At 53.3% G+C, this 16,166-nt stretch overlaps 1 protein-coding gene across 1 annotated transcript; it reads left to right on the top strand.

Annotated features, from left to right (window-relative positions):
- The first annotated feature begins 4,918 nt into the window (after positions 1-4,918).
- On the top strand, positions 4,919-15,417 carry Gpr20 (G protein-coupled receptor 20). Its single transcript, XM_048457311.3, has 2 exons — positions 4,919-4,998; positions 12,990-15,417. Exon 2 carries the CDS (start codon positions 13,014-13,016, stop codon positions 14,079-14,081), a length of 1,068 nt encoding a protein of 355 aa, XP_048313268.3. The 5' UTR covers positions 4,919-4,998; positions 12,990-13,013; the 3' UTR covers positions 14,082-15,417.
- Positions 15,418-16,166: the final 749 nt, after the last annotated feature.

Here is a 16,166-nt window from a genome sequence, read left to right as displayed (position 1 = left end):
GCTTGCGCCTGGACCCTTCACACCCCCAACTTGTTTCAGTTCATCTTGGAGCAGGAATGTCTCTTACTGTAGTAAATGTATTCCTCACCCCTGCGGGGTCAGACTACTGTGGCTAGCATCGGTGTGGTGACCTCCTGGCTTTGTGGTCTGCTGGCCACTTCCCATCACAAACCAGCTTGAACGCCCCATAGAGAGAAGCCTGAGTCACAGGGTCCAGGATGAGTACTTAGTGTGGCCATGAGGCGCTTTTTCAAAAAACGGTTAGAGGAAGGGCCCATGCAAAGTCATCCTCAAGGGACAACAGACCATTTAGTGTGACCCTCACCATCAACAGAGGCCCACGGCCACTGCTTTCCTGAAGTCACCTGGGGCCAGGAGCTGGCTGGGTGACACAGGTTGCCTGCTGGCGATTAGAATATACCTCAACCATGGCGGGTTATCTGACAGCCTGGAGACCTGCCTCCCTGTCTCCTCACTCCTTCCCAGCCACCACCATCCAAACACCTTGTAGGCCTGGTCTCTGTCCTCCTGACATGACCTGGAAGTCTGTGTACCAGGCTGGCCTTGAACTTGCAACAGTCTTCCTACCTCAGCCTCCCAAGCCCTAGGATTGTATAAGAACAATACCTGAACCAGTTAAACGATGAGTAGTGCTCCTGATCCCAAGCTAAAGTCTGACCTTTGCCACATACTGAGCTCTGCTCTTGCTCATACTCTGAGCCCTAATCTTGATTATGTCCTGAGTTCTAAGCCTGGTCACCTAGTGAGACCCTTGCTCTTATTTGCACACTGAGCAATATGATCATGCTCATATACGGAACCCTGGTTCTGACCACACACTAAGCTCTTGTCTGGATAATATTCTGGGCCCTGATCTTGCTTACGCTCTGTGACTCTGTTCAAACATTCATCTCTGATTGTACACTGAGCCTTGATCCCCGTCACAACATGAGTCTTGATCCTGGTCATGCAATGAACACCTATCACAGGTTGAGCTCTGACCTTTCACATTGCCCCTGGAGGTTACCAAGACAGAGGGGTCTCTTATTTATTCTCTTTTCATTGAGCCAATTGAGGCTCTACAGCTGGAAATTGAGCCCTGGTTTTAGACTCTCGGGACCTCATGGAAGAGAAGGGAAAAGAGGAGAAGGGAGCAGGGAAGAAAAAGAGGCTGACTCAGCTGGAAAGAGAATAAAGACCCCCTGATGACACACAGGTTGGTTGTCCTGGAGCTACTTGTCCATGAAGCTAGGGACAGAAAAGGTCCATGACTGGGAGCTGTGGGGAGACTAAATAGAGCCAGCACTGCTGATAGAGCCAAACTCCTGAGAGGCATCCAGAGAGATGAGTGGCTCTGGGCACCCTCAGGATAGAACAGGCCTTATTGGGGGACAACCCGTAGCTCTCCCTGTAAGCAAGGCTTTGTGTCCTGGTGAAAGACGACGGAGCAGCTCCTCACCTCCAGGGCTTGTTCTCCTCCTCCGTGAAAAGTGACCAATGGGGATGGACAGCGAAGAGCATGCATTGTCCTTTCAGAGGACCCAAGTTCAGTCCCCAGCATCCATAACAGACAACTCACAACCACATGAAACTCCAGATCCAGGGCATCCAACACCTTCCCCTGGCCTCTGAGGACACCTGCACTTAGGGACACATACCTCCCCCACAGACAGACAGACAGACAGACACACACACACACACACACAATTTAAAAATAAAATAATTCCTTAAAACCCAAAAGACAGTCAAATCCCCCAGACAATTCTAGAAACATTGGAGCTCTGTGCACCTCGGAGTCTGGGGTAGAGCCTAGAAAGAAAGCAAGATGTACACAGGGCCCATTGTAGAGTACTACAAGTTCTAGGGAGCCCTTTGTTAAATCCATCATGGTCCTCAGCAAGCTGTGGCCATAATCCAAAGTGAGAGGGTCTCTCTGAGGACCCTCAGCTCTGGCAGGTCAGATGCTGGGCAAGGCGTTAATCCAGCTTCATTTCTTCTTTACTCCACTGCAGTTTGGATTCAGGATCCTGGACAGGGGTACATGGAGTCTGACCTGCAACCCCTACTGGGCTCACCTTGTCTGACTGCTCATCAGCTGGGAGGAGAGGGGTGGCCCCTCCCAGTCACTTGACTCTGAGTGTCTTGCCTACCAGTCCATCCCAGGCATTTGTCACCAGCCTTCCAGAAAGTGGCCATCCAGGCCAACAGCATCCCTTTTCCCATTCCCACCACACCCCCTAGTACCCCTCAAGGGTGATGCCAGGGCAATGCACAGCATCCCCACTCGGAACATACAGCAAGGCAATGAGGTGAAGAGAGCAGCTCCAGCTGTACCATGGATCCACTGTGCCGTCCCACAGACTCAGCTGTCCTGGTCTCACGGGAGCATCAGAGGCCAGACAGGTCGGAAATAGAAAACAGATCCAGGCCCTGCGGGGGATCTGGCCAACTCCTGACCCTGGTCGAGTTCGGCCAAGGGAGCTGAAGTCCAGCCAACTCGGAGTGGTACACGGGCCACTCTGGAAGAGACAGAAGCCCACACTTTGCCCAGGTACCATGCCTGGAGCTGTTCCTGAAGCTTCTGTGAAGAAAGCACAGTGGGCTTTGGCTCCATGTTTGACTGGCAGTTTGACAGAACAGACAGACTCCAGGCCTGGCTCTCCTCTTTCTAACTATGCACCCTCGGACAGGAGACTTCTGCTATTTGTCCTCCCTGAGAATGGAACCCAGCAGCCCTTCAGAAGGCTTGAAGGTTGAGGCCCAGCAGCTGGCCCATGCCTGACTGACACCACTGTGGGTGCCTCATTCTGCATTTCTTTCTTTTGTTTTTTGAGACAGGGTTTCTCTGCATAGCCCTAGCTGTCTAAAAACTTGCTCTGGAAACTAGGCTGGTCTTGAACTTGCAGGTATCTGTCTGCCTCTGCCTCCTAAGTACTGGGGCTAAAGGTGTATGCCATCTCCGCCCAGCTTCATTCTATATTTCTTGCTGAACGATGGACCCTTAGATTAAGTTTTCAGATGGAAAGTCACACCCCAGCAGTGGATCAGTTGAGTAGAGTCTCCCAACTGCCCCTGTTGGTGTCATGGTACCTCAATACAAGCCAAAGTCGAGCGTGTGTTGCTGTCTCTCAGATTACCTTGCTCAGGACCGGATCACTCTGAGACCCCCTGAAACCTCCTCAGCCCTTTTGAGGTCCACTCAGCCCCTAGGGATCAAGGATAGTTAAGTCTCTCCTTCCCTCCCTATAAAGGCTGTGCTGCCCCAGAGACTCACATTGCCCTACGATTCCACACTTTGGAGAACTGTCTCCTTGCTCCAGCCTCTCCCTGCCATCACCCATGCTCCAGGCCTGTCACCTATGACCCAGGCACCCAGGCACCTATGTCACACCTCAGACAAGGTTCAGGAAGCAAGGCAGCAGCCAAGAGCTCCACTGAGGCTACTCTGGCCTCTGCAGCCTCAGGACCACCCTTTCCCTCAGATCTGTACAACCTGCCAAGTGATAGGACAGGCTCCACCCAGGAGCTCTCCGGAGGTGGAAGGGCACCACGGAGGTGAGAACAGCACACCCCCTTTCCGTGCTGTCCCAATGTGGAGACACGGCAGAGATAGGAACAATGGAGCCAGGCTGTACCTGGGCATCCCAGGTATAGAAAGTCCCAGCCACTGGCCAGGATACCCAAGTGTAGAAGAGCAGGTGGGCACTGACCTCTAGGGAAGGAGCATGGTTTTCTGGGATCCCCCCGGCCAGCTGGTGAAATGTGAGCTCCTCCAGCCTCAGGCCCTGTTCTTGCCTGCCAATCAGGCCCTGCCCACAGAAGTGACATTAAGTGCCTACCCCTCAGCCCTGCAGCCTCACAGAAGCCTGAAGGCCTGCCTCCACAACCAGAAGCCAGCGCTGACCTAAGGGAGGCCGTCTGGAAAGCCATGGGCTCCTGCACTTCTCTGGGTCTCAGTTTGCCTATATGGGATAGATACAACGAAATTCAGAGACTATAACGGTGAGTGCAGACTGAGGCTGGGGGATTACACCATGCTTCTGGAACCTTTCATTTCCCAGAGGATCAGAGCCACCGCCATGCTTCTGGAACCTTGAGACTCGGTGTGGAAGTGTCGGCTCCCTCCCAGCCCCATCACACTCTCCGGGTCTCTGCTCTACAGACCCTGACTGTTCAGCTGCCCCTTTCTAGAATGGTTCCCCTCCTTCTGCCCATCCAGGCAGCCCCCTCCTGTTATACCACCTTCTACCCACTCTAGAGCCCTGCCCTCATTCCTCTCCTGGGCTTGCCATGAGGCACCTGCTTCTTCCTATAGTCTTTATCACACCCAGTGTGGGCTCTGGGGGCCTTGGAGCTCCTGTGCACAGCCCCCCTGGGTCTGCAGTGTCAGAAAGACTGCTAAGTGGGTACTCAGGGAAGCATGGTGGTGTGATTGACAAGGATGATAGACATGAGGAGCAGAGGACTAGAGAGAACTCCCTAGCAGCAGAGCAAACAGCCCTCCACAGCCTTAGTCCCAGTGACGTTCAGCCCTTGCCCTGCCCAGAGACCTTCCTCTGCCAGCAGTCTGTGGCTACACCTGCCTGGATGGATGCCCTGAGTCCCAACCTGCCGGGGCAGGACCCACCTTGCAAATCTCTCCTCTCTCAGAGACTGGCCTAGCTGTTCTAAGACAACGCACAGCCTTGGGCCATAAGCCAACCCTGCCCCCCCCCTTCATTCTTCCTGGTCTGAACAGCTGCCGCTCACCCACCCCTCCATCTAGGGGAGGTGTGGTATTTCTGACCCCCTAGGCTCCTTGTGGCCCCAGCTCCTCTAGACTGCCAGCAGGGGTGGGGAAGGAGACCGCTCCGCCCCCACCCCACCCACCCCTCTGCTTGTGTCCAAAAGCAGCTGGCTGGCCTGACGTCAGGCCCTGGGAAGGCACTGTCCGTTGGTCACAGACCTGGAGCTTCAGAGCCCAGGCTCCGCGCACAGAGGAAGGCACAGCAAGAGCCGGTGAGTTCCCCAGGCATCGTTCCCTCCTGTATCCCCAGGCAGGTAGCATGGTTCAGTGTACCCTCATTACCCAGGCAGGTGACTTAGGGAGAAGAGAGGGGAAGGGAAGAGAAGCAGTCCCAGGAAGCAAAAGCCCACTTCACAGCCCTCTGCCACAGAGGCAATCACCTAGATGGAAAGTGAGCCCCAGAGGGGAAGGGGGTGGAAACGGCACCCTCCCTGCCCCATCAGTGACCCTTGCCCACCTCACCCACTCTGGGTTTCATTCATGAAATTGATCACCCATTTGGTCAGCACTGGCTTCCCATCTGCTGCCGTGTCCAGAGCCAAAGTTTGGTTTCCTCTCCTGCCAAGGCAGCGGTGTGGTCCCTCAGATGAGGTTAGGAAATGAAGAGTGACCAACGTGAATTTGATGAGCTCTGGGTCCCCAGTCACTAGCACCAGGAGGGGACAAGGCTTGAGGCAGCATCCAGGAGACAACTTCTCTTCTGGATCGAGGCCTTTGCTCTAGCCCAGCTCCTTCCTCTGCCCTTTTAGAAGTGGGGAAACTGAGGCCCTTTGCTGGATTTGTCCGCTCAGCCCCACAACACAGCCTCAAAGCTGATGCTTCCCAGCTGGGCTTACCCTGATGTAGCTGCCCTGTGAGAAGGCAGTGGAGCAGGGTCCCGAGGGGGCTGGCTGGCTGGGAACTGGCTGGTGGCCAGAGTGCCTGGCGGGACAGACTGGAGCAGCTGGGTAGCCTCAGGCAGGACTGAGACAGAGGTCGGTGTCGGCGGGAATGCATGGCCCGCAGGAGTACCTGCCACTGCCCACCTTAATCTGCCCTCCACAGCAGGCCACCAGGGACTTCCGACCCCCCAGGGGCTGCCTGGCTAAGCTTCAGCACTGAGGTCACGCTGCCAGCACTGTCAGAGTGAAGGAAGCCATGCTTTCTCCTGGGAGCCCCCAGGGGACTTCTTCCATCCTACACAAGCTGGTGTGATCTGGGGTGGCTATCGGTAACCCCAGACGGCCAGAGGGGAAACAGAGGCTGAGAGAGGACTGGGAGGGTCTTTCCTGTCTGCTTTGAGGCAAGGCCTCGTTCTAAATCTCAGGCTGCCCTCTTTATATAGCTTAGGTTGATCTCAAAATCACAACAATCCTCCTGCCTCAGTTTCCAGTGCAACGTTAGAATTATGCACATCAGACCCATTTCCAGCGGGTTTCTGTTCGGAGGGTGGAAAGAGGTGTGTTGATTTGTTTTGTTTGACAGTTCTTGGTTTGGTTGACTGGTTGACTGGTTGGTTGGTTAGTTGGTTGGTTGGTTGGTTGGTTGGTTTAGTTTTTAAGATAGGGTCGCACGTAGCTCATGTGAACTCAAAGGCTCACCGTGCTGCTCAGACTGTCCTCAAACTCACAGTGATCCCCCTGCTTCTGTCTCCCAACTTCTGGGATTGCAGGTATGTGCCCCCACACCCAACTTCAGAGGGGTCTTTCAGAAGCGTTCATTTGCATTCTCCACAGTTTTTCTGACGCAGGTCACCTAGGCCACACCCTTACTAGTTCCAGTCCAGCCAGATACCACACAAATAAAAACAGGGAGGCAGGTGAACATAACCCTGTTGCACCATGGGACTGCTGCAAAGAGAACGAACAAGGGAAGTGGGGTGCTCCAGCAGCACCCCCTGAGGAGGAAGGTGAAGCAAGTCCAAAGAAGTCTGGGTAAGACTCCTTCCATAGATCTAGCCAAAACCAAGGCCACCATGTACCTAGATTGCTCTGGCTTCTCACAAAGTTTTGAGCCACACAAGGGGTTCCTATCTCAGGACTTCGAATGTGTTTGCCCAGCCTTCTCCTTCACTATCCCCTTAGACACGGCTCATGGCCCTGATTTCACTCCTGCTGTGAGCTGTATGAGGAGGGACCACCTCAGCCTACATCCCTTAAGGCCCCAGTGCTGGAGTTCAGCGGGATCCAATGCCTGCACAGTTCCCAGCTGTACCTGCAGCCTGCAGGGTACAATAGGTGGCTGAGCCAGATCCCCTCTACTCACTTGACACAGAGCAGGCACAGACCTGGGCTGCTGTACACCCAGCCCTAACAGAGCATGTATCTGAGGGCTAAAGAGTGCAGAATTTAAACCTAGCACTTCTACCCCTACTGCTGAACCCCAAAATAAACCCTTCCAAACCCTAGTCTCTTAACAACAAAAACTGGGCCAACAGCACCTATTTGGGGTTCCCTTGGGAGGTGGTAGTGAGATCCTTAGAAGTATTCTCACAGGTACCAAAGAATTATGGGGCTATATTGCTCTCTTCCCAGGGAGGGGTGTCCATGGTACCAGGGATTTAAGGGGGCTCAGGCAGAGTTGTGTGGGGTAGGAACTGTGAGTCCCAAGGTCATCAGGTGCCTCAGGCACAGGGAAGAGACTATGTAAAGACTCTACCAGTCAACTCAGGTGCAAAGAGCAGCATGCCTGGGATGGAGAACAACAGATACAGAGACCGTGCATGCCAGGCTAAAGGTCTAGACTCCGAAGAAGTAAGCAGTTGCCCCATTGGCACTTCCCAGCAGCCCTAGAAAGGCTGAATTGACAAAGCAGGGTATCAAAGACTGGTGAAGCTGAAGTTGTCCAGGCTAGAGGTGAGCAAGGAACTAGGATGGCAGGAACACACGTTTAGGAACATCAGGACCCCCAAGTGTTGCCAGTGATCTCCCAAAACATGTGGCATTCCCATTAAGGTCAAGGACTCAGCTAAATGTTCCCAGATGATGACTCTGTGGAAGTAGCAAGATACAACCCGGGGCCTATTCTCCTCAGTGCTCAGTCTGCTCCCAGAAAAACTGGATTAGAGGGTCTGAATGTCCAAATAGTGTTTCAGGGAGCTGCCAGGTGACCCAGGGCAAGTCTGATCCTTACGCTGGACTGAATGAGGAGGAACCAAAGGGCAGCTCAGGACAACTGAAAACAACTGATGCTGGATCTAAAGAGGATGCTACCCACGCCCAACAGAGTAGTTCACACATGCAATCTCAACACTTGAATAGCTAAGGCTGGAGGATTGCTGTGAGTTCAAGGTTAGCCTGTACTTATATGGTAGGTTCCAGTTCAACCTGGACTAGAGTGTGACTGTTTCAAAATTCATGATGTAAAATAAACAGGCAGGTGCTTCTTCAGCCCTGGCTCTCTTGACCTTACAAGGCCATGTGTGTCTTTATTAGGGTTGCAGGCTGACCCCTCACAGATTTAAACATATACCTGTGATCTTGGGGCCCCAAGAACCACCCAGTTGCTGAAACTAGCCCTCCTGCTCCCTGCGTGGCTCTCAGTCCTACCCAACACAACTCAGATCTTCAGGGTTACGGTTTTCATGCAATGTGACCCTGAGCACATGGCTTGTCTCTCCTATAAAAGCTACTGCTGCCTTGTGGCTATGGAGTACTCATACTCATTCCCAGCCAATGCCAAGAGCACCTCAATGGCTGCCCCTCCCAAGCCTGGCACAGAAAGTCAGGTGGAACAGGATCCAGAGTCACCCTTGAGCTTCCTGGTCCCCTGTGGAACCAGGCAGGGCAGCCAGCCCGCAGAAGAGCAGCTGTTGGGCCACATGCAAACATCAGAGTGGGTTTGTGCAGAGCCTAAGAAAAAGCCAGATAAACCACTCACCACTCACAGGTTGAGGAGAGAAATAATAAGTCTCTGGTGCCCAATATGGAATCCTAGGCTCAAGTAATCTGTGGCTATGTGCTCAGAAACTGTAAACAACAGAGGTGGCCACCCCTATCAGTGTTCTGGGCATAGTATATCAACATGGCCTTGAGGGAGGAAACAGAGTCAAGTGACTTGAGAAGAGGTTCACTCTGCCCCTGGAAGCTTCCTAAAAGTGCCGAGAAATCCTGGGAAGGCTGACGTGGCCACTCAGAATCCTTCAGCACGCTCACAGTAACTGTGTGGTTCTCTTGTGCACGCCGTGGTCATTTTTCCCTGAGCCACACAACACCTCTGAGCCTCCCTGCTGCACTTCCTTCATTTATCTAGGTCCCCAGAGTCTTGACTCTTCAAGGTGGAGTGACTTGCGAGAGCTTGGTGGAGGCAGAGTGCATTTAAAGTACACAGTTCCATAGAGTGTGGTGATGGGATGAGATAGGGACAAGGGGCTTCCTGGCAGAGATGGCAGCCTTGCTCAGCTGGTAGATAGGGAGGGTACAACTGTGGACAAAAACCAGCAGCAGGCCCCCATCTCCACCCTTAGTGCAACCCTGAGGGGTCTACAAAAGTGAGCAATGGATAAGGCAATGGATGCAAAATCAAGAAGCCAACCTTACCTATCCTGCAGGCTTTAGCAGGAAGGCAGGTCTGTGCTGGCCTCTTACAACCCATAGTCCTTAAAGGCTCAGACTACGGGGAAGGTACAGCATGCAGCCTCCATCACATGTGCTCACTCTTTGATGAGGCCCAGAGAAGGCTCTTCTGCCCCCAAACAGTATAGGCCACAATGGAGGTAAAGGGGCATAGTGGCCCCAATAGAAGCCTTCTCCTTCCTTGGGGAAGATGTGACTGTTAGACTCAGACAAGACTCTGTGACCTGTTGGCTTGCAGCTTCCCTCTTCCTCAAAGGCCAGATCTGTCTGTGTGTCCTCTTCCAGACTTCCCCAGGACACATACCCACCAAAGGCCTCTCTATCGGGATTGGGGCGGGGGTCTGTGAATGAGCACTTAATGATGCAGTGAGGACTTCACTGTGAGAAGAAGCTGGAACTAGGGGAGTGCCTAAGGGAGGATGAGGGCTGGATGTCATAATGGGTACAGAAGCAGCTGTAGGCAGGAGGAGCATGCCAGTGTGAGGCCCCAGCTGTGGACAGAACCAGAACTCGATGAACAAACAAGACAAGGTCTTAGAGAAGGACACGATCAATGTGTAGCTGGGATCAGGGAGCAGTATGTAACTCTGTCCTGGACCAGGATTCGAATGACCTGGATCAAGATTCAGAATAAGACAGAATCAAGACTTGTGTTCCTTGAGTGGAGAATGAGGGCATGGTGGGGATCAGGGTTCCTTCTGTGGCTCTGACTACAACAGAGATGTGTGTCTAGTCGGGAGGCGCCATTCATGCAGGATCAGGGTTCAAGATGTAACTAGGGCAGGGTGTGACAGAGATTGGTCTTATTGCATTTAGGGGCTTGGGAATCGATGAATGCCAAATCCAAAAGCAATTTGGGACAAATGGATACGCGTGGTGCCTATTAGTATACCAAAGTGCATGCTGGCCCCCAGGCTGTCTTAGCATCACAAGTACCTGTTACAGGGTCCATGCTAGCATCCTGTCTCTTCTCAACGCTTCTTACCCAACACATACCCTAAACTTCCACAGCTCATGGGCTTCCCTCTCCTAGCTTCTCATTCCCTTATAACCCTACTATTTCAACTGTGTCTTTTGCTTTCTCTCTTGGCCCCCTCTCTCGGTCTCCTTCCCCCATGTTCTCTGTCTTCATCTCTCACTTTCCAGCTCTCTCCTTCCATGGTCCCGTCCAGTCTGCTGGACATGTATGGTTTACTACTTTCTCTGTCTGCTCTGGACTTTTCCAGATGCCTCTGGCTGTACTCTCCCTCATATCCACAATAAAAACCTTGCCCTCAATCATACCATGGAGCGGTCTTGCCCTCAGTTTATACATCTGGTGCCGAAACCCTCCATTTACACAGTGTATAGTTAGGATGGGGGCTCATTGTATCTGTGGGATCAAGTCCCACCCAGCGTGTAATCAGGACCCAGGCTCAGAGAGGGAACAGAGCTCTTCAAACAAAACAAGCAAACAAACAAACAAAAGCCAGTGTCTCTTTATGTAGCTCTGACTGTCATGAAGCTCTATAGACCAGGTTAGCCTCCATTTCATAGTGATCTTTCTGCTTTTCCCTCCTGTGTGCTGGAATAAAGGTGTGAACCACCACACCCAGTAGAGCTCAATGTTTGACTAAGGTTGGGCTCAGGGTGTTACAATGAACGGAGGCTTCTTATGTTACTGAGATCAGGGCTTAGTGTCCGACAAGAGTCGGGACTCAGTGTAGGAGCAGGTTCCAGTCTCAGAGTGTGACAGGAACTAAGGCTCATTGACTTACTGAGATCATGAGTCAGTGAGCAAATTCTGAGACATGAAGATCAAGACACAGCTTTATCCAAAGTGAGGGCTAGTATTCTTGGAGGGGAGCATCAGGTGTGTGCCTCCACCCGTGCTCACCCTACTAGACGCTGGGAAATTCTGAACACGGCTCCTGGCTCAAGGCTCAGGATACCTCAGAGTCCCACTGTGCTATTGTGTCCCAGTACCTTGATAGCATTTCTTGTGATCACAGATGGCCCTGGGGAATTTCTGGGGACGCAGGACCCTGAGGGCTGGCGTCACCCTGGGACTGATTCCCAGAGGAAGCGCTGTAATGTTTATTACAAGTCTCTGATTGTGACATTCACCCAAGGCCAGAGTAGACAGAGCCTGGGGAGAATCCACAGACGTTCTTACCCATGGCCTTGATCCTAAGGCACAACCCATAGTCCCCAGGTGCCAGGTCCTGGCCCCATACTCCCTTGTGTCCACTGAATACCTTCCATGCTTCTTCCCTGCCTAGTGCCTTGGAACCATATGGTGACAGGAAGGCCATACAGTTTACTCAACAAACACTTCTGCCTAGAGGGCCCAAGATAAGGACCCTGTGTCTTAGGCAGTGCAGAGGCTCCTCCTAGAAGCCTCGATGTAGATGTCCAGGGTATGGGTCTCTGGGACAGAAGGTATGCTGGATGACCTCAGCAGGCACTGAACTCTCTGAGCCCGCAACTAGAGGAGGCGACCAGCCCTGCCAGACCCCATCCTTCAAAGTCAAGGCTGCATCAACTCTGCTAGAATAGACATTGGGTCCTCAACTCCCATCTACTGGGAGGCGAGACTCTGTGGCTAATTCTAGGTTGGGGTGGCCAGAGGGAACCTGCTGCCTGAGGCTATATGTCCAGGTCCTGAAAGTGGACAGTGTCTGGGCTGTTTACAGCAGTCAGCTAACAAGGGGGACGCAGGGAGTCAGCCTATGGGTGGGAAGGGTTTTCTTGTGCCCTGCAAAGGGGTGGAGCAGTGGGCATCAGCAATGCTTCATGTGCCGCCCTCCTCCCTGCCTCTTCCCAGAGGCTCCTTTCTCCTGAAAAACCCCAAAAATGTCCATATTTGGAGGGTCAGCCTGCTGAGGCAGGGGGAGCGGTGCTGGGATCCTGTTAACCCTTCCTCTTTAAATAAAGGGATAAATCAGAGCGGAGTTAAACACTATGGCAGAAACATAAACAGCGGGTAGCTCCAGCCCAGCCCCCTGCCCGCCCCACGCCACCCTGCACAGAGTTCAGTGTTTATTTGACTCACACCGGAGGCCCGGCAGCTAGGCAGCTTCTGCTGGGACCTGCCTCCTGGCTCCAGCTCTCAGCACCCATATAGCCTACTGAGCACCCATTCTCCAGGGAGGGTCCAGAGTGGTGATCTGGAGCTGACTGGAGAAGAGGTAAGAATAGACCAAGGCCCAGGAGCTGGGGCCTTGACAATGGGTATGGGGCAGGGGCAAGGCAAGCAGCTTCTAAACCCCCACGTGGGCCAGCGAGTCTTTGTCCCAGCAGGACTGGTTCATCATCCACCAGCTATGTCTGCAATGCTCCCAGAGGCAATGGGATTCCAGTGGCATAGAGTAGCACAGAAAGCACAGGAGCTAAAGGACTTGCCTAAGGAGACACAGCTAGGACACGTTAAAAGCTGCCCTGAACTCACACAGCAGCCCTGTGTGTTCTTTTCTCTGGAGTCTCATGGAGTCTGAGGACAGTCCTCCAGGCAAATGTTGGTCTGTCCATCCAGGATGGTCTCAGGAACCTCAACATCTTGCTTCATGCACTATGGACAGGGTCTGGGTGGAGTGGAGAGAGCTGAGTCAAACAAAAGCATGGTTCGGGGGATGCTAGATACCTGGGATGACTCGTCTGCTTGCTTCCAGGCTGGGGGTCCACTGACCACTGCCATGCCCTCTGCATCCCCCACGAGGCCCTGGGATGCTGTGCCTCCCAATACCACTGCAGCAGCATGGACCAATGGAAGTGTGCCCCTTTTCCACCTGTTTGCCCAGCTGGATGAGGAGTTGCACCAAGACTTCCCCAACCTGTGGCTGGCGCTAATGGTCGTGCATGGCACCATCTTCCTGGCCGGGCTGGTGCTCAACGGACTAGCATTATATGTCTTCTGCTGCCGCACGCGGACCAAGACACCTTCAGTGATCTATACCATCAACCTGGTGGTGACTGACCTGCTGGTGGGCCTGTCTCTGCCCACACGCTTTGCTGTCTTCTACAGTGCCCGTGGCTGCCTCCGTTGTGCTTTCCCTCACGTCCTGGGCTACTTCCTCAACATGCATTGCTCCATCCTCTTCCTCACCTGCATCTGTGTGGACCGCTACCTGGCCATTGTACAACCTGAGGGTTCTCGCCGCTGGCGCCAGCCGGCCTGCGCCAAGGCTGTGTGCATCTTTGTGTGGCTGGCAGCGGGCATCGTGACCCTGTCTGTACTGGGCGTGAAGACTGGCGGACGGTCATGTTGCCGTGTCTTTGCTCTGACTGTTCTGGAGTTCCTGCTGCCGCTGCTGGTCATCAGCATGTTCACAGGCCGCATCATGTGTGCGCTATCGCGACCTGGCCTGCTACGCCAGGGCCGCCAACGCCGCATGCGGGCCATGCAACTGCTGCTCACAGTGCTCGTTATTTTCCTGGTCTGCTTCACACCCTTCCACGCCCGCCAGGTGGCCGTGGCAATATGGCCCAACGTGCCACACCACACGAGCCTCGTGGCTTACCATGTGGCTGTGACCCTCAGCAGCCTCAACAGCTGCATGGACCCCATTGTCTACTGCTTCATCACCAGTGGCTTCCAGGCCACTGTCCGAGGTCTCTTTCACCAGCATGGAGAAGAATTCAAGCCCAGCAGTGTGGGTGCGGTCAGCATGCACAGGAGCACCAAGGCTTCGGGCCCCCACCAAATCCTCAGCACTGGCTCTCACACCCTCACCCAGCCTCTGACCAATGGGCCTGAGCCGTAGGCAGCAGTGTTCTGTCAAGGGACAGAGGTCAAGGCTCTGAGAGGTCACAACCTGAACCTGGCCGACAAGTTGATTTCCTATTGATCCGTTGGATGTGGCTGCCCAGTGTGTTGTATTGACAAACTGAGGCCACCGTGCTGTGATTGATTAGCAAAGTCTGCCAGGGACTCCAGCTAGGGTGTAACGGTGTGAATGTCAGATGCTTGCCTTTCCTATGGCTGTTCAGTGGTGTCTACTGAACACTCAGAAAGGTAGCCAGGAGCTGTTCCTCACCTCCCTTATTTTGTCTCCTGAAGAAGCTCCTCTAGAGAAAGCATAAAGACTAATGTTCTGAAGACACCACCAGAAGAGTCTCCATCACAGGCAGATGGAGAAACAAGAACAAGACTGTTATCTACAGGGAGTGGAGAGAACCCTCCCTACAGGGAGGGCTTCTGAACTACACCACAGGCCAGCAGAGCAATACGAAGTGCCCACTGCCCGCTATGTGCCAGGACTTAGGTATCTGGCTGACACTCGGACCACTGCAACCCCAAAAGAAGAAGCTAGTTTTAGTTTTCAGCCTTCTGTGTTTTTTATGCAGAGGGGGGAAGTGACACAGACACCACCACTAGACAATGGTGGGGTCAAAGCTAAGGCCAGTCTCACAGCCTCCAGCATCCCAGCTCCTGCTTCCACGGCTACCTTCCAGACTGCCGAAGACTCTGCCCAGGATTGGTCCCGAGTCCATTGCCTGCTGCCCCAGACTCTGCAAGGCCCCAATCCCATCCGGTGGATGAAGGAAGATGCTAAGAATAAAGATACAAAGCAACTCAAACTTAGGGCCACCCAGCCAAGGCCTCTTTGTTTCCTAGGCTCACCCTTCTGGGGACCAGAGCTCTCTTGGAGATGATCCTCTGACCACCGTTTCCGAGCTGGTCTCCAAGGGGGTCTCATACTTGCCTCTCTCAAGTTCTAGGCTCCTGGTGTTTGGGAGAGGGGTGTGGTGAAGGGAGTATGCTCTGCGTCACAGTCCGTGAAGCAGGTGAGGTGGGATCCGGGCCCAGATTGTGCACCCATCTAGTGAGAAGTCTCCTATGTCCCAGGGACCTGGGACTTGAGTGGCTGGAAACAGGAGACAATTGGAGCATGGTTGGGGTACAAAGAGTTTCTAACTGACTCCAGACAGGGTACCTATACCCAAGCTCAGGAGGACTGTGTGAGAATAAGAAAGCCAGTCAGGGACCCACTTTCCAGTCAGGAGACTGGGCTTGGGATATAGCTCAGTGCTAAATTGTTAGCTCAGCATGCATGGTGCGCTGGACTCAACTCCCAACACAACACAACAAAAAATGGACCAGGTTTGACGTGAAGGCATTATGACGGTCATGGGGAGAGGAGAACACTTGGATAATCAGAAGCCAGTCTTGTTCCCACTAATCCCAAATAGGTTTCCAGGACATCATGAGACCACTGGGGTGGGGTGACACTGGATTTTATTTTCTGGCCGAGATGAGATGACCTAACGTCCAGACGTCAAAGACAGCAGGGCATGACTCTGCTTAGGGCTACTTCTTGTCTGTATACCTGAGAAGCAGGGAACAAAATCATGGCACTCTTTTTTTTTTTTTTTCTGAGACAGGGTTTTTCTGTGTAACCCTAGCTGTTCTGGAACTTGCTCTGTAGACCAGGCGGCCTCGAACTCAGAGCTCTGCCTTCCCCTGTCTCCTGAGTGCTGGGATTAAAGGCGTACTTCACTCTGTTTTACTCTCCTAACAATCATGTCCCTGACCCTCCCTAGACTCATCTGTTTAGCCTCACCCCCCCCCACACACACAAAACACTAGGTCATAGAGGGCCAGAGACTCCAAACTCCATCCCAAGGGATCTTTCGGGCTCCTATAGGCTACTCACATCCCTCCCTCTTCCCCCTGCCACATCCCCAAGTCTGTGTCTCTATAACCTTGACTCCCTTCTGTGCTGAGAGCCACAGAGGCAGGGACTCTAAACAATGGAAAGCGGGGCTGAGACAGGGCAAGGGTTGATATAAAGAAGAGTCCAAGTCAGTGGTGGACAGGAAACTACACCAGCCCCTTTAGCGTCGCA

This window comes from Myodes glareolus, chromosome 19, assembly GCF_982192425.1.
Source record: "Myodes glareolus chromosome 19, mMyoGla1.1, whole genome shotgun sequence".
In the NCBI taxonomy this organism is placed as follows: Eukaryota; Metazoa; Chordata; class Mammalia; order Rodentia; family Cricetidae; genus Myodes; species Myodes glareolus.
The sequence above is the reverse complement of the archived record's forward strand: the minus strand, read 5'-3'. Positions and strand labels throughout refer to the sequence as shown.

Bases quoted from the DNA above. Each gene is read 5' to 3' on its own strand.
- Gpr20 (XM_048457311.3), top strand. From the start codon at position 13,014: ATGCCCTCTGCATCCCCCACGAGGCCCTGGGATGCTGTGCCTCCCAAT.